Source organism: Scatophagus argus, chromosome 2 (assembly GCF_020382885.2).
Source record: "Scatophagus argus isolate fScaArg1 chromosome 2, fScaArg1.pri, whole genome shotgun sequence".
NCBI classification, from domain to species: Eukaryota; Metazoa; Chordata; class Actinopteri; family Scatophagidae; genus Scatophagus; species Scatophagus argus.
In genome coordinates this window covers 9,495,953-9,521,311 of record NC_058494.1, presented here as the reverse complement: position 1 = coordinate 9,521,311, position 25,359 = coordinate 9,495,953, and the positions used below count along the sequence as shown (strand labels likewise).

At 41.2% G+C, this 25,359-nt stretch overlaps 3 protein-coding genes across 6 annotated transcripts; 1 reads left to right on the top strand and 2 right to left on the bottom strand.

Annotated features, from left to right (window-relative positions):
• Positions 1 to 1,358: 1,358 nt before the first annotated feature.
• tecrb (trans-2,3-enoyl-CoA reductase b) lies at positions 1,359 to 13,030 on the top strand. Of its 2 annotated transcripts, XM_046407259.1 has the most exons (12): positions 1,359 to 1,463; positions 4,940 to 4,990; positions 8,881 to 8,932; positions 9,068 to 9,112; positions 9,193 to 9,296; positions 9,663 to 9,778; positions 10,783 to 10,888; positions 11,027 to 11,099; positions 11,203 to 11,246; positions 11,483 to 11,540; positions 12,030 to 12,118; positions 12,377 to 13,030. In XM_046407259.1, exons 1-12 carry the CDS (start codon positions 1,449 to 1,451, stop codon positions 12,548 to 12,550), a joined length of 927 nt encoding a protein of 308 aa, XP_046263215.1. In that variant the 5' UTR covers positions 1,359 to 1,448; the 3' UTR covers positions 12,551 to 13,030. The 2 variants fall into 2 exon arrangements, with proteins under 2 accessions (XP_046263215.1, XP_046263204.1); XM_046407248.1 differs by lacking the exon at positions 1,359 to 1,463 and having other exon boundaries at positions 4,680 to 4,990.
• Positions 13,031 to 13,335: 305 nt separating this feature from the next.
• On the bottom strand, positions 13,336 to 15,822 carry ndufb7 (NADH:ubiquinone oxidoreductase subunit B7). Its single transcript, XM_046407271.1, has 3 exons — positions 15,537 to 15,822; positions 14,354 to 14,522; positions 13,336 to 13,501 (listed from the first exon to the last, which is right to left on the bottom strand). Exons 1-3 carry the CDS (start codon positions 15,646 to 15,648, stop codon positions 13,414 to 13,416), a joined length of 369 nt encoding a protein of 122 aa, XP_046263227.1. The 5' UTR covers positions 15,649 to 15,822; the 3' UTR covers positions 13,336 to 13,413.
• Positions 15,823 to 16,201: 379 nt separating this feature from the next.
• zgc:136908 (Transitional endoplasmic reticulum ATPase) lies at positions 16,202 to 25,263 on the bottom strand. Of its 3 annotated transcripts, none has more exons than XM_046407220.1 (18): positions 24,946 to 25,263; positions 24,100 to 24,211; positions 23,819 to 23,991; positions 21,583 to 21,725; positions 21,339 to 21,469; positions 20,659 to 20,790; positions 20,451 to 20,553; positions 20,121 to 20,254; positions 19,897 to 20,032; positions 19,696 to 19,808; positions 19,150 to 19,314; positions 18,913 to 19,035; positions 18,598 to 18,810; positions 18,314 to 18,492; positions 18,070 to 18,199; positions 17,518 to 17,676; positions 17,066 to 17,217; positions 16,202 to 16,980 (listed from the first exon to the last, which is right to left on the bottom strand). In XM_046407220.1, exons 3-18 carry the CDS (start codon positions 23,869 to 23,871, stop codon positions 16,875 to 16,877), a joined length of 2,172 nt encoding a protein of 723 aa, XP_046263176.1. In that variant the 5' UTR covers positions 23,872 to 23,991; positions 24,100 to 24,211; positions 24,946 to 25,263; the 3' UTR covers positions 16,202 to 16,874. The 3 variants fall into 3 exon arrangements, with proteins under 3 accessions (XP_046263176.1, XP_046263175.1, XP_046263179.1); XM_046407219.1 differs by lacking the exon at positions 24,946 to 25,263 and adding an exon at positions 24,518 to 24,903; XM_046407223.1 differs by lacking the exons at positions 24,100 to 24,211; positions 24,946 to 25,263 and having other exon boundaries at positions 23,806 to 23,959.
• Positions 25,264 to 25,359: the final 96 nt, after the last annotated feature.

Genomic DNA, 25,359 nt, shown 5'->3' with positions numbered 1-25,359 from the left:
TAATGTTGCATCTAATTGGTATGTACTGCACGTATAAAGTACTTGCTTTGCCTTTAGATCTGTTTATTCTATTTACACGCATCTCTATTTATTATACAGTCTGTTGATCCCACACACAAATGTCTGTCAGAGAGTTGTTGGGACAGCTAACACAGCACTGTCGGTGTCAGTGTCCACATTGAAAATAGTGCCCAATAAGTTTCTGAGTGCAAATGCAATACTGAATCAGTCACACAACTTTGTTCTCCTTTTGGGTAATGACATGTAATCAGAAAAGTGTTCAACAAAAATTAATTTCCAAAAACTAAATTAAAGAAACACAAAGTACTTTAGCAAAATGTTCTAAACTGCAGTGGGGGGGAAAATGAAATTAGCTTGTAAAACAGTGACTATTCCCTTTGTAAGGGATAGGCCTACTTGTCTATGTCAAATGAAGCAAAACCTGTTTTTCAGGGATAGGACACTTTAGATATCACTGCAGGTGTTAACAGCTCTACAGACCCACCCAAATCACAGATACTTTAATGTGGAGCTTAGAACAAAATTCTTTTATAAATGCCATCCTAGATATGTTGTTTGCTTTTATATAATGTACATTAAGGGTGTGAATTCAAACTAGCTACAATGTACAGGCCTGTTTATTTAAGAATATCTGGGTTACAATTATAGTACCTTTGGAGATAACATGCACAGGTGAGGCTTATCTAGAGAACTTGTATGGAAATACATAATTTTATGTTGGTGTTGTGTCCAAATTGACATTCTTTAAAATGTGTGTTCACATTGCACAAGTACAAGAATATTATTTTGAAGTAAATGGCTTTGGTTTGAGGTTACCAAGTGACAACATACCAGTCAAATAGCAAACTTTATTTAAGTCTAGAGAACACATTGGACATTGAAATACACTTAAACGAGAGAGAGCTAATGTTGAAACATAAGACGCACAACTGTGCAAAAAAAAAAAGAAAAAAAAGAATTACAATTAAATAATGTTTTAACATAAAATTGAGAAAGAGAAATTGCAAAAAGAAGCGGATATATAATATGGTGACATTTAACTTGGAAATAGAGCTGGGAAAAGACACCATATATATACATGCTCACTCCACATCTATGATGCTTACTGGTCCGCCAGTAGGCATGTGCACTGACAGACGAAGCTGCCACCACAGCCAGTACAGGAGCAAAGTCATGAGCAAAACCGCCTACTCAATGTTCAAATCCAATTACGTTAGCATAGCGGTGACCTGTCCGTCTGCTCAAATCTCATTGGCTACACTGCTGATAGTATGGACTCGTTCGGTTGAATACCGTCCGTTTTGATTGGCTTCGAACGGCCATATGGTCCGCCCACGGTGACCTCATCAATTGCATATTACTCTGCTGATTGGACGCGGTTCTGTCACTCATCTGGGATATTAAGAAACGCGGTGCCCGCTGCCAAGATGAAGCACTACGAGGTAAGTAGTCCCTATGAAACTGGAAACCATCAATGGGGCGCGTTATGGGAGCAGGATTTAATTGGTCAAAACAATTCGGAATTTGCCTGTGATTTTTATGAGACTAAATTCCACTGTAACAGTCAAGTTCAGAGCTTTAAACAAAAGCAGTGAGGATCACATGCTGCTGCGACAGCGCCTGTCATGGGTAGCTATAGTAGCTGGTAGCTATGACCGGGGATTTGTGGCCTCTTGAGCACCGAAATGAATGTGTTGGCTAGTACCGTAACGTAAGTTTTTTAGAACAGAGATGAGGGTCTCTGCAGTTTAAGCACCGAGCCTTCTGTGTAGGGTAAAACCTGTCCTTATCGCCTTTTCTGGCTGGATAGGCTCATGACGCTACTTATCTTATTACCCAATAATGCAGGTGAACAGTGAAGAGCACAGTGTCAGCCCTTAACCTTCATGACTTGGATGTGATTTGTGACTCGCCTAAAAGGGAAAAAAAACAGAAAGATGTTGGAACTATCTGTTTCATAGGTGTGTGTGTGTACACATATCTATATATATATATCTATATAGATATACACACACACACAGTGTTAACAACGAAAAACTCATCAGACAGGATTTGAGGCAGTCTGACAGAAACAGACCCAACCAGTGGCTGCTCCAGTTCCCCTTCTTTCACTTGACAGATGTTGCTTTTGCAGCCTACGAGGGGCGAAGCAACATGAAAATCATGAAAAATGTGGCTAATAAAAGCACAGCAAATTTCACTGTTTTCTAATAGAGCTAAACATTTTGAAATAGTAAATATGTGATTAATATGTGAAGGATTTTCCTGACAACTCTTCGTGTACCATTTATTATTCAGTGGTTCAGTCAGCATGTTCTATCTGGACTGGCCAGTGTGTCAGTCACAGGCCCCTCCTGTGACCCCTGATTGATCTGCTCACCTTTAATGGCCATCTTCTGAACTCTGTTACTCATGGCCATTTACCTTTACTGCATTTGAAGAGCACAAGCCTGAAGATTTAAAGTATGTATGAAGTCACCATATGAGAATCAGTGAGAAGGGTAGTGAGAATCAGAACTAGTGTGTTCAGTATTACAGTAAAATATGTGACACCAGAGAGTCTGAAGGTTAACTATCGAAATAAAACTGACAAGTTATCCACGTGTTTGCTGAAGTTGTGGACTTTACACACAGATCAACACCAATGGCTGCTATTTTTCTGTTATTAGCCTCAGAATTTGCAACTGTCCCAAAATAGGATGGAAGTTACAGTTTTTGTTAGCAGTTCATAATATGACATGTGGCTGTGGTACAAAGTTTTGCAGTTGCAATATACTTTGGTTTAAGTTTATGTGTATGTGGCCAGCAACACTAAATAATTGAAAAATAAATAGGCATTATTAAAGCATTAGCTACAACAGGTGTGCCAGCAGTGATCACATTCATGTGATTCATGTGATCACTGCTGGGTGTGGACTGTGACTGAATTCTCATACTAGTGCAAATGCATGCTTTTTGAGTAGATTTTTTTCTGTGTATTCTTTAAATATATTTAAAAGAAATTTAATTGGCACATTCTTTTGGTTGCAGTATCACACAATATTTTATAGATAAGTGAGATAAATCAAATCAGTTTAATCATAGTTTCGTTGCATTTGCAGCAGATAGCACTAAAGAGCTTCATCGCCTTCACAGTGATCTGTCTTGCTTGGACACACAGAATATCAGTATCCAGTGCTATGTACATAAAAAACTTGTCGAGCAAAGAAACAGTCCCAGATTATCGAGGTCTGTTATGGTCTCCTACCTTGCGATCAAGATAAAACCAGCAGAAAACAGGCAGTCTCCCCTCACGAGCAATGAAAGCCTACTTCTCCCTGCTGCACCCTCACCCCAGAGTGCATTACCAGGACAGACTGTCACTGCCAGACAGAGGCTTATTATAGAAGTGAGGGGGGTGCAGTGGCAGTGGGTATGCCTGGCACACAGGAAACTGAGATGGGTGGATTTCCTGAAATCTCAACCAGTGTTGTGTCCTGCTTGACTTGGGAATAGGTGAATGTTTTAATGTATACACTAAAGGGCAGCTCGATAAATAAATTAAAAAAAAAAAATAAACACAGTATGATTTTTTAGAAAGGCAAGTTGCTTTGTAAAATTGAAATTAAAAAAAATAATTACGAACCATTTGAAATAACAAAATAAGGAAAGATAAAGCCAAAACGGGTAAAATTTGCATCCATCGAAGTCCATAAAACCAAATTAGAAAGACAGCCCCACCGTGTTGCTTTTTATTGAGTTTTCATGTTAGTTTTCAGTAATTTCATATGACCACAGTAAATTAAAGCATCATGAAAACACATAAATTGGCAGAACCTTTTGACTCTTAATTTTGTTTAGACCGATAATTTTTGATGTGAGCAACATCCAAATCTTTGGCCATAAAATGTTTCATAACTACCATTACTGTTCTTGCATTCAAATCCATGAATAGAACACACGTCTGGGCCTAAACGTCCGTGTTACCATTTGTGACTTTATGTCATTCATTAGGGAAACTGCATCCCAACTGTTGGTCATTAGAGACAGGAGGGATTGGTTGCACTAAGAGGAACGCCCTGGCTAATCCCTCAGAGTTTTGGAGTATTATCACCCCTTGGTGGCAGGAGAGGGAGACTGTCCGTGTGAGTGACTGAGAGCTCTGGATGTACAATTTGGTTGTGTGGCCTGCAGGGACAGGGCCAGTTACGCAGAGTTAGCAATGGGTGTTTATATTTAGCAGGTGAGAGGAAGAGATGGGGTCAGACTAGGAAAGAGGGAGTGCTGTTTGTCATAATACCTCTCCTCCGTCTTCCCAATTATCCAGGAGGTGAGAGGTGTCAGGGATCATCAGGTGTCCCCTTTTAGGGATTAGGTTTCAAAACCAAGTCACTGCGGCTCTGAAACATAGCTTCCTCTGCTCTAGAAGTTTCCCTCATGAGATGTATACACATGATATACTGTAGACGGTCTGCCAGGGGGATACCGGGCATTCCTGTGTATGCAACTGTGCACACACATGTGGCATATGTCCGCGCTCCAGGGGTCGGCTCGAAGTTAAATAAAGAAGCGCGCCAGAAGTGAAGCAATGAGAGTGGGGTAAAGAGGGAGGGATAGAGAGAGACTTACAAGAGAGGAAAATGAGGGAGGGGAGAGACAGATTTATTTCCACAGCTGAGGGCTGTCCCTTTCCTCTATGGTTTGGTGTGGATCTTGGACAGGCAGTTGGGAAGATTGACGAGAACCAAGGGGAAGAGCGAGGGGAAGAAGGGAATAAACTGAGTGCAGGAGGAGGCTTGTGGACATGGATACCCTAGCACTAGAGGCCACTGGTAGTAAAAAGCAGGCAAACGGGGGAGCGACTGCCCTGGTGCCAGCTCCAACCCCGGTCAAACGCAAACCTGCTAAAAAAGCTAAAAAGGCTGTTGTTTTCTTTGAGGTGGAGATACTGGATGCCAAAACCAAGGACAAGCTCTGCTTCCTGGACAAGGTGAGAACTTATTTTTTGAATTAATTTGTAACAGTTTTCATCATGATGTTGAAGTTTAATTATACTTTTATAACTTCAGCTCTGCAAAAATGTCTTCTTAAACACTGTATGTGCACATTTAATTGTATTTGTGCCTGTTGTGCTTGTGTCTGTCTGTGTCTGTTGTTTAAATGCAACAGGTGCAGTATGTGTTCCAATGTGCTCCAGTAAAATATCTTTGTGTATGCGAGTCAGGTGTTTTCTAGAACGCTGTTGCGCTACTGTAGCTGTAGTCCTCAGTCAGTGGGTGTGTTTTCCTCGCTGTCTAAATGAGACACGCACTGTAACCGCCTTTATACATGCGACGTAACACTGCAGACTTCAGTCGTCTGGTTAAGGAAGGACATTTTGGCACGTGAATACAAGAGGTGGACAGTATATCAGGAACAACTGTATAACTGTGCAAACCAATAAGACGGACCTCCAACACATCCAACCTTTGTGAAGTTCACAAGGGTTGGAGAGCTGCTGATTCAGCTCTGAGATCAGTGTTTAGGTCATCATAACACTATGTATAGTTCACTTTACATCAGAAGGCATTGCAACACCACCACAACCTATGGACTCAAAACTGCAGATGTGTTTATGAGCAGTGTCCCTGAACATCTCCTGCACAGAACAAGTTTGTATCAGATGTGTTCCTCTGTAATGTTCGTGATATTATGTCATTTGTAGTATTACATCATCCTTTAAATATCAACAGTGATATTCATGATATTATAAAAAAAAAATCCAGGGAAAATTGTATACACTTACATATATTGTATATACTTCTCACTTTCAAGACTTCAGAAAATACAGCAATAAACCTCACCTCTGTATATGTAAAATCATTCTAGATTGTCTCATTTTATGTCCTTTACTGTTATTTAGTTTTGTCCTGCTTGCTGCTCTGTTTCAGGTGATGAGCTCAGTCCATTTTATTTTCTTTGGAAAAAAAAAGCTATACAACAGAGAAAAGTATTTACATGTGAAGGTGTTCTTGGAAAGGAAGGGATTTGTATGAAAAGGGAAACAAAGATGGATCAGGTATTTGAATAAAAGAAAATAAAACAAAGAATAAAATCCAGTGGGTGCAGAAGAAAAGCAGCACACTAAGAAAAAGAATGTAGTTTGAAAACAAAACATTGTTACCTCACAAAAATTTCATCCAGCAGTCTTGACCAGCACAGAGAAGCTCTGTTTCTTTTACAGATGTAATACAACAGCTGGGATGTTGACTTGACTGAGTTAAGTTTTGTTATAGTCAGGATTAAAGAATATCGCTGTTGCATTAGCCACATATAATTCAATGGGACGTTTAAGCCCATTGTTTTAACAGGTGCATTTACAGTAATTTGTACTTGGCCTGTACTTTGTTATTGTTGTGTTAGGCATTAGGAGGGTTGGTGTATAGGGTTGCCTTAGCCACGTTTACAGTGGTGTTAGTCTGTCAGCCGGAGAAGACTCGGCTTATCAAAGGTTGCTCCTCAAGACTACGAATTATAAAGTGTAATCCTTGACGGATTATGCCCTGTTGTCGGATTAGCAGAGTTTCCATGGTGATAGCATGTGCCATCTTAACACCTATAGGAGAAGAGACTTCACAGAAACGACAGATATGGATTTGGATGTGGACAGAGGGATGTCTGGGGGAACTGGTTTCCTAAAGTAGGTTAACAGAGCTAATCTAACAGACTGAGTTAGAAATAAAACTGTAGTCTAGTAACATATGTGGGTCAGAGCACAGACTCTTGATATTGAATGAAGCCTCTAGAAAGACCAGGGGTCAGCAGGGGTCATGTGGAGGTAGCTTCTCAGTGATGTCATCCTGCTGAAAATGGCCCGTGGTGCTCAGGGTGACGTGAACAGAAGCCAAGTCAGCAGGCCTCCACAGACCAGTGGGTCATTCACAAGCTGTCAGGAGCTTCAGTGGGACAAAGATCACAGAATGTAATAATCACAGCGAGTCTTTAATCTGACAAAACCGCTGTTATGTGAGCAGGACCGTCAAGAAAATCCTAGCTCTCTAAGTTCCAGGCTTACTAAAATTCCACAAAAAGGAAACAGTTTGGGCATTTTCTGTGAAACAGAAGTGCTAAGATGATCTACACTACACTGTTTACACAGAACAGAACACAAGTCTGGGCTCTGAATTAGAAGTCTGGGCCTTGGGTTGTTAGTAAAGCCAAACTCTTTACCTTTGAAATTTACTTGAACTGCCTGTGAACTTTGTCCTTATGGCTCAGGTTTCCTGGGTTAAGGTTTAAAGGCTTAATAGCAATTTGCGGTTGCATGTTAGAGACATGAACATTAATGGATTATATTATCTTGTTTGGTGCTATCTGGGGTTTCACACAACTACGTGAAGGCTCATGAGCTCACCGACATGGAGCTTAACAACACTTCTAGAAAAATGTACTTACTCCTCTTGCACTTGTCCTCCTTCATCACACTTTTGCTCAGACAGTGTGGTTGCATATTGTAATGCATGCCACACGTTTCACTAAAGCATCTTAGCCCCCTTTGCAGGGAAATATCATCTTACTGCTGAGAAGTTCTGAGAAACCTGTCAATGAAGTCATTAATGTCAAAGGCTTAGGAGGAATGTGATGCTGATGTTGGAGGTGCTATAATGATGTAATGTCCAGATCATATTGCTAATGTTTTTGTACTAGTAAGGAATTTTCTGATGCAATATTGTATCTATCAGTTTCCTTTCATTTCAGTTAAGTAATCTGCAGTGACTCAAAACTAGTACAGTAGTATATTATCGCTGAAGCATGTTTGAAAACGTTTCTTTTCATAACCTTCTGAAATTAATGGATTTCAGTGGTTGCATAAAAAGATGGTTAAAGGAATCTATGGATCTAAACAAACTGTTTTGTGAACTGCGCAGTCGCTCAGTCTTTATTCATTGAGTACATGGGCTAGGGAAGTCCAACATGCTTTACGAGAAAATGCAAACGTAATTAATAAAAGCAATACCAATATGCCATCGCAGGGTAGTTGCCACTACTGACTACTGATCTGATCAGTAGAACACCAGCCATGTGTTCCTAAATTAAAATCTGTGTACCTCACTGCACAGAGCTCTATGGAATATTTTGTTATTTGAGATAACAAAAGGCTGGGAAATTGTACGGCACTGAAAGCAAAAGCTGTGGCCCATTGTGACTGAAAGACTATAAATGATGATGTTAACACTGAATTTCATAATGATCGACCTGATCATAGCCACTGAAAGAGTCTTTGAGCTGCATCCTCAAAGAGCTAAACTAAAAGTAGCTTAATCTCACAGTGGGATGTGTTGCAGCCTTCTAGCAAAACACTTTGAATGGTTTCATTTTTGACTCCGTAACTGAATTTTAAAATGGTCAAATAATGGTCAAATAATACTCAGAATAAGTCATGTCACACACATGTTGCTGCCTGTAGATAACGGACTTCTCAATATTTCTTAGGGTCTTCTGTATATAGTGTGTAAACTGCCTTATGTCAAACAAATAAAGCTAATTGCTCTGTTGTTCTGCCTGTTGAAACTGTGTGTGTCCAGGCTTGCCAGTGTGTTGTTCAAGTTTATGTTTTGTTGTCACTGTGTTTATACTTGGAGTAGTTGGGGCATTGCTGGCAGCCTGGCACAAGGTCGTATACTTTCGCTGTGGTTATGTATGTGTGTGTGTGTGTCTACTTAAGCTCTTTGAAACCCTAATACCAGCTGTTGAATACCCCACGTCCATGGGGTGTGTGGGCACAGCCAGAGCTAAATTTACCATTAATCACCATCATGAATGGAAAATAAGGTGATTATCTGTTCCTTTGTGTGCGTGTGTATGTGTCCCTCCACTTATTTATTGTGGTGTTATTTGTAGGTCGAGCCAAATGCCACCATTGGGGAGATCAAGTCTATGTTCCACAAGAGCCGTGAGTGCCATCTCTCTGCAGGCGACTAAAGCCCCATTAATTTGATTTAAGTTTGAGAAAATCTTCTAGCCACATGCAGAAGTATTCACTTTATGTTCTATCTTAAGGTATGTGTGAAATATCTGTCTGTTTCAGATCCTCAGTGGTACCCAGCCAGACAGTCCATTCGCCTTGACCCCAGTAAGTATGATCGATCTCTTTATTTAAAGCGAATTGAATGCAGTTTTTATTTATGAAGTAAATGTGTGTGTGTGTCTCAGAGGGGAAGTCCCTGAAAGATGAAGATGTCCTTCAGCATCTCCCTGTGGGAACCACAGCAACCTTCTACTTCAGAGACCTGGGACCTCAGATCAGCTGGGTCACAGTGAGTACGACATGCAGCAGACCAAAGAAGGGAACACGTCATGCTGTCAGCCAGGTCCAACAGTCCTGACAAGCCCACATACATCAGACTACAAGTGGGATCAAGCAGAGCTATATTGGGTTCCCTGCTGGGTAACAAGGGTGTGTGTGTGTGGCGGAAGTTCCCTTGTGAACCTGATGATTTGCTGTAGAGAAGTTCACTGTTGGATTGGCTCTGCTGGGAGTTGGAGGAGGGGCAGGTAGAGGAGAGACTGAACAAGTGCAGGGAAGATGATATATTTAACTTCCTAACACATGAACGAGACTTTATATCAATAATTCAACAGTCAGGCTCTGACTTATCCTGTCTTACTTTCTTTTCTCCCAGGTCTTTCTCACAGAGTATACCGGCCCTCTGGTCATCTATCTGATGTTCTACTTCAGGGTTCCCTTCATCTACGCACCTAAATATGACTTTACCACCAGTAAACACTGGGTTGTACAGTGAGTGTCTCCAACACAAATACACAAATAGGCAGACTATTCCTGTTCCCCAGTGGTTTGGTCACAGTAGGCAAATGTATCCTCTTAAAGTAGAAAATCTTAAGGTAATAGTTTGACATGTTGTGAAAAATGCTCTCTTACTGAGGGTTTGATGAGAAGCTTGACACCACTCTCATGTCTGTGGATTAAATATGAAACTACAGACGGCAGATCTTTCCTGCTGAGCTCTTCAAGCTCTTCTGGTTGATCATACCCACTGCATCTGAATTCATTCTCACATGAACACAGTGATGATCATTGTGTTGTTTAAACCCGGTGGGGACCACACGGACTGATCTACTTACTGTCCCCTGTCACTAAGCAACAGACATTAAAGCAGGCTTTGCTTACCGGGACTGAAACGGTTATTGATACATACCGACCAGACTGCTTTTACTAAAGGAAGGAATTCATTCACTTGCAAACTATGTAACTTAATGAAGTTTTCAACCAATAAAATAACACTAACTGAAAAAACAGTTCTAGTGCTTCATACAAAACAAAAGAACATTTAAGAGTTAATTTGGGATTGTGTTGATGAAGCGTCATAAAACTTTAATTCAGAGTTAGGAATTCAGACTTTGTGCAGACTTGGTAAATAGTTACTACAGCTGCCAAATATAGTCTAGTAAAAAGTACAATAAATACCTCTTAAATGTAGTGGATTAGAAATGTAAAGTAGCTTGAGATAGAGTAAGGCTTGCTGTTTTCAGTCTTTTAACTAAGATAAGCTAATCTGCTGCTGGATATAACTTCATGCTCACTGTACAAATATGAGAGTGGACACTTTTCTAACTCTCAGCTCGAAAAGTCAAACATGTCAAACCACTCCTTTATGCCATGCTCTTTATGTATCAATGTGGAAATGACCCTTTTAAAATAGAGCTTTTGGACAAGATGACAAAACTGTCGGTGCTCTGCTCTCGTGGGAAGGGTGCCATGTAAAGTGTCTGTGCTTTTTCCAGTCTCGCCTGTATGTGTCACTCTTTCCACTACGTTAAGAGGCTGCTGGAGACGCTGTTTGTCCATCGCTTCTCTCATGGGACAATGCCGTTGCGCAACATCTTTAAGGTGAGATATTTTCCTCCGCTCAGAGTCTTTCATGTCTTGCCATTTATTAATACGTGCAAAGATCTGATGTAGGTTACATGGAATAAAAAGTGTATCTCGACCGCAATAAAACCTCACTGACAATGTTCTCCATTTCAGAACTGTACTTTCTACTGGGGTTTTGCGGCATGGATGGCCTATTATATCAACCACCCGTTGTACACTCCACCCAGTGAGCATGCATGCACGCACATGTCCATACTCTCAGCACTCATGTTTACCAGTTATAGTTCCTTTTCTTCATTTCTATCATGTTAACTGTGTCTTTTTTGCAGTCTACGGGGAGCAACAAATCAGATTGGCCCTCATCATATTCTTGGTAAGAATCTCTCTGTCTGCGATACTTTATATAATTTGTCACACATTTACATTACTTTGACTGACATGTATGTGTTTTACATTATTTAAATACGGTAGTATTTTTGTCCATTAATTTTATCCCTTTGTCATCGTCAGAAGAAAAAGATGCTTGAAAAGAAAAAGAAGATACTTATTTCTGTATTCTCTTTTGCTCCACACATTCTCAAATCACTTGTGTGATGTTTCCTATCTTAGTTCTGTCAGATCGGCAACTTTTCCATCCACATTGCTCTTCGGAACCTCCGTCCACCAGGTACACACACGCTTTTTAAATTGCAATAGGTACTTGACTTGGTTTTGTCCAAAATAACTTGTATTGTATAATTCACTAATGTACGGTATGTATGTTGTGGTTTTTCTACAACCTTACTAGCTATGACTAAACAAGCAACATTCAAAGATTAAAGTTTGAAAAAAGAGACCCGAATCTAAATATTTCTCTATCCGGATTGTTGAAAAGGAGTATGTGACATCATTTCTTTCAAACTAAGCCCCACCTACCTCAAACTAGCAAGAGGAACACAACCCAATGCTGACAGCGATCTCTCATGAAATAAAACTGCTCGTGTTTTGGCAGAGTATTGTAATAAGATGATCATTGACAAAGTCTCTATGTTTACTTTTGTTTTTGAAATAAAATGTAAACATAGGAATACATGGGAGTAAATGGATTTACCAAAAAAAACCCATAATAATGAAATAAAGAATTAAACTTGCAATTTCTTTTACTTCCTTCATCCAGGCTCTAAGACCAGGAAGATTCCCTATCCAACCAAGAACCCCTTCACTTGGATCTTCGTGCTGGTTTCCTGCCCCAACTACACCTATGAGGTAACATTTTTTATTCATCAAGCATTGGCTGAAAAGTTTTCTCATGAACATGGCATTGATTACTTGATAAGTCTGAAAAGAATGCATGATATGTGTTGCACTGCTAGAAGTTTTAACCTCCTGAAGATATTCTTGTCATCTAGTCATGTCCATGTCCAGTTATTCATATTGTAGAGTGTAAGTTGTGTTAGTTAACCTTGTGGCCTCAGCCCTCTCGGTTGTAGTCTGTGTGTAATGTCTCACCTCTTCCTCTCGCAGTTGGGCTCCTGGCTCGGCTTCACCCTGATGACCCAGTGCCTGCCGGTGGCCTTCTTCACCTTGGTGGGTTTCATCCAGATGACTGTGTGGGCCAAGGGGAAGCACCGCAACTACCTGAAGGAGTTCCGCGACTACCCACCTCTACGCTCACCCATTCTGCCCTTCATTCTGTAGAGGACCACTTGACTGCTCCCCCCACCCCTTCAGCTCTACCTGCTTGTAGGGATGGAGTACACCCCCACCTCTTCACCCACCAACGGAGAGGGTGCCCTCCATTTTTCCATTCTCTGAAATCTACAGATCTACTTAGTGATTGAAATAATCTAACACCCCCCTCCCCACCACCATCTTTTTTTTTTTTACCTTCTATCCCAGGAACTGAGTTACCTTCCTGTCCGAATCTTGTCATTTTAAGTGAAATTGCAAAACACTGCACTGGCTCTATTTTTTTTATGGCCCACAAACTTTTATTAATTGACTTATGTGCATTTTGAATTCTCAGAGCAGTCTTCTCCTTCAAAGTGCATACTGAATGACGCACTACACTGTATATGCATACTGTCAAGATACGCAATTGTGCTTTTGTCAACTAATACTGTTGCTTCGGGGCTGAATCTGCATCTGGTGACATTCAATAAAACATAAAACTGTTCAGTTTTGATATCCATTAATCTATATTGGAAACCGTGACAGCATTTAATTTTGTTGATGTCTGAAGTAATTTATTAAAAAAAAAAAAACAAACAAAAAAACAAAATGGGTTCTGTTTTGTATAACAGGTGCGCTGTGACCGTCAGACCTGTAGGGGAATACTGGTGTTCTGAACGAGGGTAAGGTGTAGGAGACTTGTGGTCATTTCAGATTTTCTGATAATAGAGTCATCAAAAGATGATTTTGGTGATGACATTTAGAGGATCACTGAATGCTTTGACATGAGTAAGAAACATTTGTACAGTGGATTGAAGAGCTTAACCAGTATTGTTTATTGTGAACAATAGCACATATATACAGAGAGGAAGTATGCAAGGATGTACTGATCATGCAGCTTCAGCCTTAGCCTCGATTCTCTTCTTCCTCAGCTGGAGCCTCCTCTCTCTCTCATACTCCTTCATACGCATCACATAGCTGAAGACAGAAAAACAGTGTGGGTTGCTAATGGTGAGGCGGATGTAAAGTATCACATTATGACAGGGATGTAGTTCAGTTGTTTATTCCGAAAGATCATGAATATACTCAAGTGCCCTTACAAGTTGACTGTGATTTGATCTTTGAGATGCACCGTTATTTGGAAACTCAGTTGAGATTTTGTGGAGTCCTAACCCTCAAAAGGGAAAATTCTTAACTTGGTTTCACAATCTTGCAGCTCTTTTAAAAACAACATGTATGAGAAGTCCTTAAAATGTTTAGAAAAATGGAAATTTGAACATCTACAATTCCACCACAACTAAGCAACTTTTATCTGCTGATGAAGTTTGTATGGTACAGCTGAAAGCTCCAGTGCTCTGCTAACACAGACCCCAAACACTCAATAGCGAAGAGAAATTATTTCAAACAGGCTTTTTCTGTAAAAATTGTACTGTGCTGTGAGGGCAGCTTACAGCTAGCTGGGGCTTCATCTGATTGTCCAAACTGTGTAAATGCATGGCCCATGTATCCAGGGCACCACCCACTAAGTCAAATATTCTCATGCTGAGGTCCTTATAAAATAATAAAATGATAAATAACATACGGCTTGGACCTATGTATATATCTGACAGTCTAACAGTATTGTACATCATCCAGTATCAATGGTTTTACTGGTAAACCCACCATGAATCGGCTGAGTGCAGGAAGCTTACCCCTGAGCTGTCCCTCTACACATAACAAATGGTTTTCAAATGAAACCAATTAAGAACATCACTGAATATGAAGAGTCAATCCCACAAAAGTCTGACTAAACTCAAATCTATCAACTATAACTTGACCATAAACACTTACTCCTGGTGTTCGCAGTAGTCCCAGTCATGTTTCTCATGCTTGCAGGCAAGGAAGTTGGGCCAGTTGTCCCTCTTGCACTTCATGAGTTTCAGGAGGTAATGGGCACAGTAGTCCCTCTGCTCCAAAGGAAGTTGGGCCAAGTTCATCTGCTCCTGGGTTGCTACCATCTCTGGCAAAGGGATACATATATTCATATTATTATATATTTTCAGGCTCATCTTTCAGTGTACCAGCACCTGATGGTTGGTATGCATGGTTCAGGGAGTCTTAAAGGGTGGCTGAACACAGTGTCTGTTATGCAAGTCCTGTTCAGGGTAGAAGCACTGTATATGGTTCATAAATATCCTAATACAACTACTAATGTGACTTCTGTAGATATTCTAACTCTTCTATACAAATACTAGGCATTATATATTGTTTTTCATGGCACAGTCGCATTTATATCGGTGTGACCCAGGATTTGTCGCTAGACAACATCACAATTTCTCTGTGCCGGGCAGAAATTTTAAAACATTTGCCAGATACAACAACAGACATACATGTGAACTATGGCTTTTATGCTCGAGTGTATCTGCACTGTCAGCATTATATGATGCTATGCTTTTTAGAACAACATTTGATAGTGCAAGGAAATAAATATACATACATTATGATTGTTTAAAAATGCAAACACAATACACATTTCTTTCTAAACACATGATCAGATTTTATATTAAAATAGTACAGTTAGTTAATAAAAAAAATAACATCTTGAGGTCGAAATAATTTTTATCTTAATTTATCCACAAGACGCTTTGACAGATTGAGGTTTTAGAAAAAGCACCTCACTCACTAACAAAATTCAGCGTAAAATAGCCACCGACGATGTAATTTCAATGTTACAGTACAATGATGCTGGATGCATTTGAACTAGTTGGAGCCCATGTTCAAACAAGCAGGTGAAAGGAAATACACCTACCAAGCGGTGCACGGAGTACAACAGGGCACCAGCTCCCTGAACACTCAACTCCTCAGACACTCGTTAGATGTTAAGCTAACCAGCGTATTACCACCATTAGGACAAAGCTAACTCGGCTAACTAACGTTTGAGTTGGATTAGCATGGTCATCGGTTACAATTCAAACTGTTTACAAATGCTAGCAGGCAATTATACATTTATTTGAGCTGATAACGGCTAATATACCTCTCTCACTCCTCTCTGGAAAACCAAATTGGGGGTCGAACTCAAATTTCCTCGCTGGGTCCGGCTCGGTGTCTGTCTCTGTGACATACCGTCTGACCAGGTGAGCTCCCATGGCACCGACGATGCTTGTGCACTACAAGCTAAACGTAATATATTCTGTTTGCTCCTGCGTCGCGTTACTCTATTATTTTAAAAAAGATTTTGCTGTATGCCATTCGGTCACCTCCACAAGCCCCTTGCTTCTACTTCCGCCTCTCACCGGAAATAAACAGCCGAGCAGTCCGTCAGAGATACTTTCTCTATGGCCAAATGACAAAGGTTCCGCTGCCAGGTGACTGGTGTTATTTGTAACGACAGAATTACTGATTCGTTTTTAATTACACCATTATGTGAACCATACAAACACTGCAGTTTAGTTCAGTATTTTCTATCAGGGCTATATTGCCATATGGATAACTGCATCAGTGCCCCAGACCCAGGGGGCCACGATGGCCTAATATTCACCATGTCAGTTTGTTTAATTGCGAAAAAGATGTTTGTTTGTGTTGGGGTTTATTGATATCTCAAACCGTAAAATGGAGACTGCGAATTACGAGATAGACAATATATTTCTTTATTATTTTTGTGATGTGGTTCTGTTTTGTAGTGGTCAATGTCAAATCTAGTTTTGACACCATAATTGCTCAGTTTTTAATGTGAGTGCATGATGCATATTTTACTCTGTTCAATCAAACTGCCCTTTTATAACAGATATTTTGACTTGTCATGGCAGGAAAAGCACAGTGTTATTAATAACATTAAAATGGCTCAATTTTATTCAATCAGACTCTAAACTGTACTCCTAAATGAAACGTATACAAAAAATACATTCAGGACTCCAAGATAAACCTTGTCAAAGAGATCACAGAGGCATAAAAATGAAAAATTAAAAAAAAAAATTAAATGTTTAAATTCACACATTCACAACTTAAAGAATACTCACGTGTAAACAGATTACAGTGTGGGAAGTGATTTGATGTTATTATGGTTGACGCATTTATTTATTTTTATGTCATTGTCAGTATTTTACAAGTGTATTGGTTTTACACTGAAACAATTCAATACTAAAATATAAATTGCGTTTATGACATTTTCTCATCTGATTGCTCCTGTTACTTCATGTGTTTTTTAAAGTCTTAAAAGATTCCTTATAATTATCATTACAGTTATGCCTCCATGTCTCCCTTTGTATTTTGCCATTTCCAATCCTATTATTCCTCTGATTTCATTCCTCCCAGGAAGCCAAGCACAGCAGTGGAAGAAGAAAGCCTTGTGCAGCTGTTCAACTGTGAGTTTGTGTCAGTGATAGAGATCATCATTGTTTTCTTCTCCGTACAGGTTTGGCCTCCCTGATCCAGAACCTGATCCCTGACTTCCAGATTGGGTACCAGTAGCAGAAGGGAACCTAGGTGGGAAAAAGTGGAATGTCTCTTAAAGAAATCGAGACTAGATTTTTTGTAGTTACACGTGTAGTACTTGGATATGTGTACCTGAAGTTCCCAAAACCTCGGCTCTGCTGCAGAGTTTGAGCAAACATTTCATATTTGCGGATGTCATTGTCACTGACAGAGCGGCGCGCATATCGCATTGCCTCTTCAAAGTGGTCTTTCCTGATCTCTGGAACTGGATCAAAGTCTTCATCCTGCAAACAGAGAAAAACATTATGAAGACTTCATGTGGAAACAATATATTGTATGGGTGTGTGTTCCCAGTCCAAAGGCTGAGAGTTATGAAACACACAGCCGCCCTTTAGGGAACTTTTCTATCTTCCACACTCTCTACCTGTACCAAGCACACGCAGCCTGGTACTGCTTTGAGGAGTGGAGCATGTGCTTGTGTTAAGGAGAGGAAGAGCCTAAGAGCCTTATGTTATAGTATAGTAATAGTATAGTATGATATAAATAGGCAAGTATGCAGTTTTAAACAGCCGTAGCAGTCTGACCATGGGGATGCCTGGTCTGTTCTGCCTCTGACGTTCAGCCTTGATCTCGGCCTCAATGGCCTCACGAATGGCCAGCTTACAAGCCCTCTGGCAGATCTCTGTCAGGTCAGCTCCGGAGAAGCCCTCTGTGATGCCAGACAGGTATTCAAGATCCACATCCTACAGGAAGGAGAGAAAGACGGTGTAAAAGGAAAGAGAACGAGGCAGACACCTAAAGACTGACATTATTCGTAGTATTTGTTTTGAGTAAGTTTCATGTTTTTACTCCACTTCATTCACTTCCGCTGAATGCACCAATTGTTTTGCAAAGTAAGATTTTAATTGCAAAACAAATACTGAGCTCATAAAATAAGACATGGTATAAGAGTGTATATAATAATAAATAAATAATTTAGACTTTCATGTATGCTATGATACCGCTTGTGATATCATTCACCAGTGCCAATGCCTACAGTACATAAAGCAACAGTCCGACTTTAGATTTTCTGTTCTGTCTTCTCTAAACAATTCTATACAGAGAAATTAATCTCTATTTATGTGTGTATCACTAACTTGCGCCACGGGAGACTTGCGTAGGTTAGCTTTTAGGATTGCTGTGCGAGATGGTTTGTCTGGGAGCGGGATGTAGATGAGCTGGTCTAAACGGCCCGGCCGCAGGATGGCAGCATCTATGATGTCTGGTCTGGTGTGATGGGTAAAAAAAATGAGAGAGGAAAATCAGTAAAGATTTTCATCTTCACTTCCAGAGTTCTGACCTCTCAAACGACAATCATAATACAAATTCCCACACGTTCACCTGTTTGTGGCACCAATAATGAAAACATTCTTTTTGTCTGACATGCCATCCATCTCAGTGAGTATCTGGTTTATGACTCTGTCAGCTGCACCACCTGCATCCCCAGCTCCACCACCTCTGGACTTGGCGATGGAGTCTAGCTCATCGAAAAACAAGATACAGGGCGCTGCCTGTCTGGCCTGTAGGCAAAGAAGAGGCCAGGAGGTCAGCAAGGTTACAGTGCGACACATAGGAGATACAAGTGTTTGTCCCGCCATGATTTATTATTTTGTTTTTGTCCTCACCTTATCAAACACATCTCTGACATTGGCCTCTGATTCTCCAAACCACATGGTGAGCATCTCAGGACCTTTGATGGAGACAAAGTTTGCTTGGCACTCATTGGCGATGGCCTTAGCTAGTAGGGTCTTACCACAGCCAGGAGGGCCATAGAACAGCACCCCACGGGATGGAGTCATACCAAACTTGAGGAACTTGTCTGGATACTCAACAGGGTACTGAGAAGAATGAGATAAAGATGGATTGTAGATGGGATTCGTGTTGGCAGGCATGTGTAGTATGTGAGTCTGGTGACCTGAGTGTCTGAGTGGTTCTTTCACCTGGACAAGCTCTTGAAGTTCTCTCTTGACCTCGTCTAGTCCTCCGATGTCCTGCCAGTTCACCTGAGGCACCTCTGCAATGGTCTCTCTCAGAGCGGATGGGTTGCTCTGACTCAGCGCCCACTGAGGGAGGACATGATGGTGACAGTTGTACTTTGAGGGACTAATACACAAACAGAGAGTGCATCCTGGAAGACCCAAAATCTGTATTATTCGTTTGCATGTATGTGTGCATACTTGGAAGTCATCCATGGTGACAGCCAAGGAGTTGAGCAGGTCAGCGTCAATGGATTCGTCTTCCAGGTCTATGAGGGTCATCTTCTTGCGGATAGCTTGCAGAGCAGCTTCTGAGCACAGAGCAGCCAGATCGGCGCCCACGTGACCGTGGGTCTCTGTGGCGATCTGAGATATGGTAAATGACTCATTGATCACTGAAGCAACATTGATATTTTAGTTTAAATGCTCATCCTGTAATATGCGCATATTGCAGAACACGTCAATGAGCAGTTTTCATCGATGCACAAAAATGAATCCTTAATAGAATGTCTCAAAAACCAAGGTGATGTCTTCAAAATTCTTGTTTTTTAACAAAGATGTTTAATAAGACCAAGAAAATCAGCAAATCCTTGTTGTAATGTTTGATGTTTATGCTTAAAAATGATTTAAACAGTTTGCTGTTTTTCATTAGTGGTTGCCGGCTAATTATTGTCTGATCAACTAATTGTTTCTGCTTTATTATTATGTTTTTATGTCCATTGGAATTGGGTTACTGCACTTTCTCACCTTCTCCAGGTCAACATCGTCAGATAGTTTCATGTTTTTGGTGTGAATCTGCAGGATTTCCAATCTGCCAGTCGAATCCGGGATTCCAATGTCAATCTCCCGGTCAAACCTGCCTGAACGGAGACAACACCATACATGTAAATCTATATGTATGCGTGTCTGTGCATTTGTGAGTCTGTGTGTATCTGTGAGTGTCCTGACCAAAGCGTCTCAGAGCAGAGTCCACGCTGTTTGGTCGGTTTGTGGCTGCCATGACAACCACATGAGCTCTTTGCTTCAGGCCATCCATCAGGGTCAACAGCTGGGAGACTATACGCCTCTCCACTTCACCATGGGTCTGCAGACACACACACACACACAAAGTTACATTGACCCTATACAGCAGAAACAAGAAACATTTTCTACTTGTTCTCTATATTGTTTACCTTCTCTCTCTTGGGAGCGATGGCATCCAGCTCATCAATAAAGATGATGGCCGGAGCGTTTTTCTCCGCCTCCTCAAAAGCCTTTCTTAGGTTGCTCTCTGACTCGCCTGCCAGCTTACTCATGATCTCAGGACCTCCACAGAATAATGCAGAGCATGTAAAACACATTTTCTCCTACTCAGATCTACAAACAAGAAAACCAGTGAGTAAATAAGAATTTACAGTCAGCTACATACTTTATTTTTAAAGTTTTACACTGCTACATCTGGTTGTTTTCTTCCTCAGCTACGTGTCACTATGTGAACAATGACAAAGAAAAAAAAGACTTACCATTGATGAGAAAGAAGAAGGCTCCAGTTTCGTTGGCTACAGCTCGGGCCACCAGGGTCTTCCCTGTGCCTGCAGGGCCGTACAGCAGGATCCCTCTGGGGGGCTGAGAGACAGAAAGAGAGAACACACTGAGCCATGAAAAGAGGGATGCCTAAGCAGAGATATGAGTGAATGTGATCAGGGTTTATGTGTGTATGATGAATGACACCTTGACTCCTATAGCTTTGAAGAGACCGGGGTGTCTGAGAGGAAGCTCCACCATCTCTTTGATCTGAGCCAGCTGCTTCCGGCAGCCTCCGATGTCGTCGTAGCCTATATCATTAAGACTCTCCTCCTCGTCCTGTCACAGGGAAATATGCAAAATCCCATCTGGTTACGTTTATTTTCAGTCATGGATGTGGTTTACACTGAGTGGCAAAACAAGTCTATAGGGTAGGGTTAATGGCATTGTAAGCAGTACAAATCCATGACTGGTCCTGCCTGGCTTCAGCAGCACAGGGCTGAAGTATATGTAGTGTTCTTGCACCACTGGTAGGTGTATTAAAACTTCAATAATATAATTTACACACTAGTATTTCAGAAAAGCCCGTGCCACAGTTACTATACACTATTCTTACCTAGGTTACAGTATATAGAACTTTCAGGTCAAAAAAACAAAAAAGCAAAATTAAGTGTATTAAGGCCAGTAGACAGAAATTCTCCTATTTTGAATGTGTTCCAAATGTTTCCTGGCAGTACATACAGTACATTTCTTCTCCATTACTGAAATAGTGCATTTAGCATGTTGTTGTCTTGGGAGTTTTGGCTGATATTAGCTAAGTGTCTCAAGAATTTGGCCTCTTGACACTGACATTAAACGGTCCAGAGGCTCATGAATCTGTCACAGACCTCTCTTTTGATTGGCTCTCCCTCACAGTAGATGACAGTTTCCGGGGCAACGATGCAGTGAGGGCTCGGCTCGGTTTCCATCACCTTGAACTCCACTGCCCGCATGCTCCCCCTCACCAAGAAGATGTCATCTGGCAAAATATGAACAGGCAAAAATAGGCTGGTAGTTACATACTTAGATAAAACAGGTTTTGGACAGAGTGGCACTTTGTACTGGTGATCAGTGGCAGAGGTTTCGCAGTACCTTTATGTATGGGCCGGTACGCTTCCAGAAAATACGGTTTGAGAAAAACCTCAAAGAGGTTTCCTGTCAGGCCCTCAATGGTGTCATCTATAGGGAGGATGTGGATCTTTTTCCCATACTTGATATCAGGGCAGGCGTGAATACTGTGATGACACAGACACTGGCAGAAATTATTGGATTATTTCATGTAATATTGTTAAACCTCACATGTAACATAAAGATACAGGCAGTAGTGGAATGTAACTAAAACATTTACTGAAGTGTTTCAGTACTAATTCATCAGACTTCTACTTGAAAATTGTCATTTTATGCATCTTTATACTCCTACTCCACTATATTTCAGAAACCAATGTACTTTTTACTCCACTACATTTGATTAAAGCTTTAGTAACTGGTTACTTTTCAGATTAAGTTTTTATTAGATTAGATTCAACTTTATTGTCATTACACATGTGCAAGTACATGGCAACAAAATGCAGTTTAGCATCTAGCCAGAAGTGCAAAAGTAGCAAGTGCAGATATAATAAATAAATCAACAGTACATACATGATATATTATGTGAATAATTTACAGTGATTTATAGATTGGGTACTATGAACATATTATACAGATGGATATGTGCATTAAATGTAGTAGGCTATAGGCAGAAACTATGGACATAATTTACAAGAGGAAATGCACAGATGATAAGTTATGCTGTACAAAAATACAGGTGAAATGGACATTAAAAAAAGCATAAATATAGACAGTAGCTACCTATGGTTACTAAACTAGTGTAGTGTAATGTGTGTGTGTGCAGAACAGTCCAGAGGTTCAGTGGCAGTGGAGTACAGACTTTGATCCGAGGAGGAATGAGAAGTTGAGGAGTGTGAAGTGGTGTGTAGGGCTCAGCAAGAGTTCAGTAAGGACACAGTTCTGCGGACAAAGATATTCCTCAGTCTGCTGATCCTGGTCCAGAAGCTCTTGAAGCACCTGCCTGAGTCTATGGGCAGGGTGGGAGGAATCTTTAAGAATGCTGTGAGCTCGATGCAGACAGTGTTTCTTCTGGACGTCCTGAATGGCTGGAAGTGGAGTTCCTGCGATGTGTTGGGCAGATTTCACCACCCGCTGCGTGATAGAGCAGTTTCCATACCAAGACTGTGACACAATTTGTTAGGATGCTCTCGATCACGATCTCAATCGGTAAAACAGGTGGTTCTTCTTCAGTGTCCTCAGGAAGAAGAGGTGCTGGTGAGCTTTCTTGACCAGGCTGGAGGTGTTGGTGGTCCAGGACAGGTCCTCCAAGATGTGGGTCCCCAGGAACTTGAAGCTGGAGACATGCTTGACAGCCATCCTGTTGATGTGTATGGGATCATGTGTGCCTCTTCTCTCCTTCCTGAAGTCCACAATGAGCTCCTTGGTCTTGCTGGTGTTGAGGAGCAGGTTATTTTCAGTGCACCATATGGCCCGGTGCTGTACCTCTTCTCTGTAGACTGTCTCATCGTTGTTGCTGATGAGACCAATCACCGTGGTGTCGTCCGCAAACTTGATGATGGAGTTGGATCCATACACAGATCTGCGGTCGTGGGTGAAGAGGGAGTAGAGGAATGGGCTCAGCACATATCCTTGTGGCGCAACGGTGTTGAGTGTGATGGTGGTGGAGCAGGTGTGGCCTGATCTAACACACTGTGGTCTGTTGGTCAGAAAGTCCATTATCCAGTTGCATACCCTGTCAAGTGAAATCTGTGTGTCTCTGAATTGTAAAATTCTCCTACCTCTTAACTCAAATCAACTATTTGAAAACCTTCTCGGATTATCTGGAAAACGCATTGTCACAAAGCTGAAAACAGCTTGTTTTTACTGAGCTCATGAAAAGTTGACTCTTTAGAGATACATGGTTCTCACTTGACAGAAAAAATATGGTGACTTCATAGAACATGGTGCAATACTGACAAAACTACCTAACTGCATGTACAGCATTTGGAATTTGTTCAGCTTTAAACATCTACAGCAGCAAAATGTTTAGTTTTCTTTCTTTTTTCTTTTTTTTGTTTTGAATGTTTTGAGCACCACGAACAAATTTCCATCTTGTTCCATTATGTTGAAGAAAACACGTGTCGACGGCCGATACCTTCAAAACTCTGCAACTCCCACCAAAGCAATCTAAACGGATAAATGGCACTGCAAATAAGAAAAGAAATTTATACATTTAACTTGGGGGTAAACTGCCCCCTAAATACCCACCAATCGACCATACCTGATGACGTCACCAAGCCGTACACGCAGGTTGTTCCTCGTCACGCGATTCATGCGGATTCGTTCATCCCTGCAGGTGTCGTCAGTCAGGACAATGCAAACAGTTTGGCGACGCTTCCTCCCCCTCAGCACCACTGTGTCCCCCCGGAAGAGCTGCAACTCTTCTGTCTTATTCTAAAGACACACACACACACACACACACACACACAAATCTTAGTGGAAATACACACATTACTGAGAGAACAGTATATTTACACCATGCCCAGGTCCATGCACACAGACCTGTGACAGGCTGACAATGCTGCTGTCTTCATTGAGAGCCTCATCCACAACGAGTCTGTTAGGTCTGTGTTTTTCCTTCAGGATGGCCGTGGAGAAATCTTCTCCCTTTGGACTACCAAACAAGAGACACATTATGACTCTCATACGCAGGCTCTTATTTCCTCATGTGACACTGAGCTGTATTTAGACTCTCTTTGGCTCTGCACGTAGCAACTATACGAGTCTGTAAACATATGAAAATATTAATGGCTTTGAGTTTAATGTAATTCTGATTTGCACAGTTCGTAAGTAGCACCAGTCTTATCAGACACACATGTATACAGATAAAATACGCCAATAAAATATTTTTCAGTAGGTTCAAGCATACCCACACCACACACACACACACATGCTGAACACATGCAGCTGTTTCACTCACTCTGCTCCTCCTGAACTTGGCATGACGACTTTCCTTTGTCTCGTCAGATTTCCGATATCCTGTATTTTTGTCTGATCTCTCACTCTCGTCTGCAGTTGTTCACTGTGGTATATTCAGAGCTTTTCTTGTACTTGTACTGTGGTCAGTGCCAGCAGTTTCAGGTTCTGCCCAAACTGAACTGCCTGGGTGTGGTTTTGGTCTTCCTGGAGCCCAAAAAAATCCAAGCAGAGTCTCAGTCTTTTCTTTTTCCTCTGTTGCATTGAACCACCATGTTTGCGGGAGCTGCAACCTGTCTGCTAATCAGTGGAGGTATAAATATACCCATCTGCTTCTCTGTCTTATTTGTAACCCCATCATGCACACACATACACGGACACTTTCACACATGTGCGCACACACACACACACACACAGATCCCAAGCACTTACCTTGGAGAGTGTCCCAGGATAGATATAGCCCGATATTTCCTCCTCCCCTGATTCTATCCAGCAGATACTGGGACAAGTGCCTCACTGGTCAAGGAGAACACTTCCCAATTTATTATATTCATGAGTCCAAATAAATTCTCTATGGAGCCCATTTTTCAGGCTCGCAGACTTAGAGTCTGTCTTATTTAGATAGGGCTTTTCTTTTTGAAAGTGAAGCATGGTCTCTCCTCCGGTGACGCCTTGTTGTTGTGACTGAAAGGAGCTGCTGGTGTTACTCAGTCGCTCTAAACCCTTGCTGGATTCCCTCTCTCTCACACACACACACACACACACACACACACACACACACACACACACACACACAGCCTTCACATGAACACGAACGTGCACAAACACTGCTGAAACACACATACA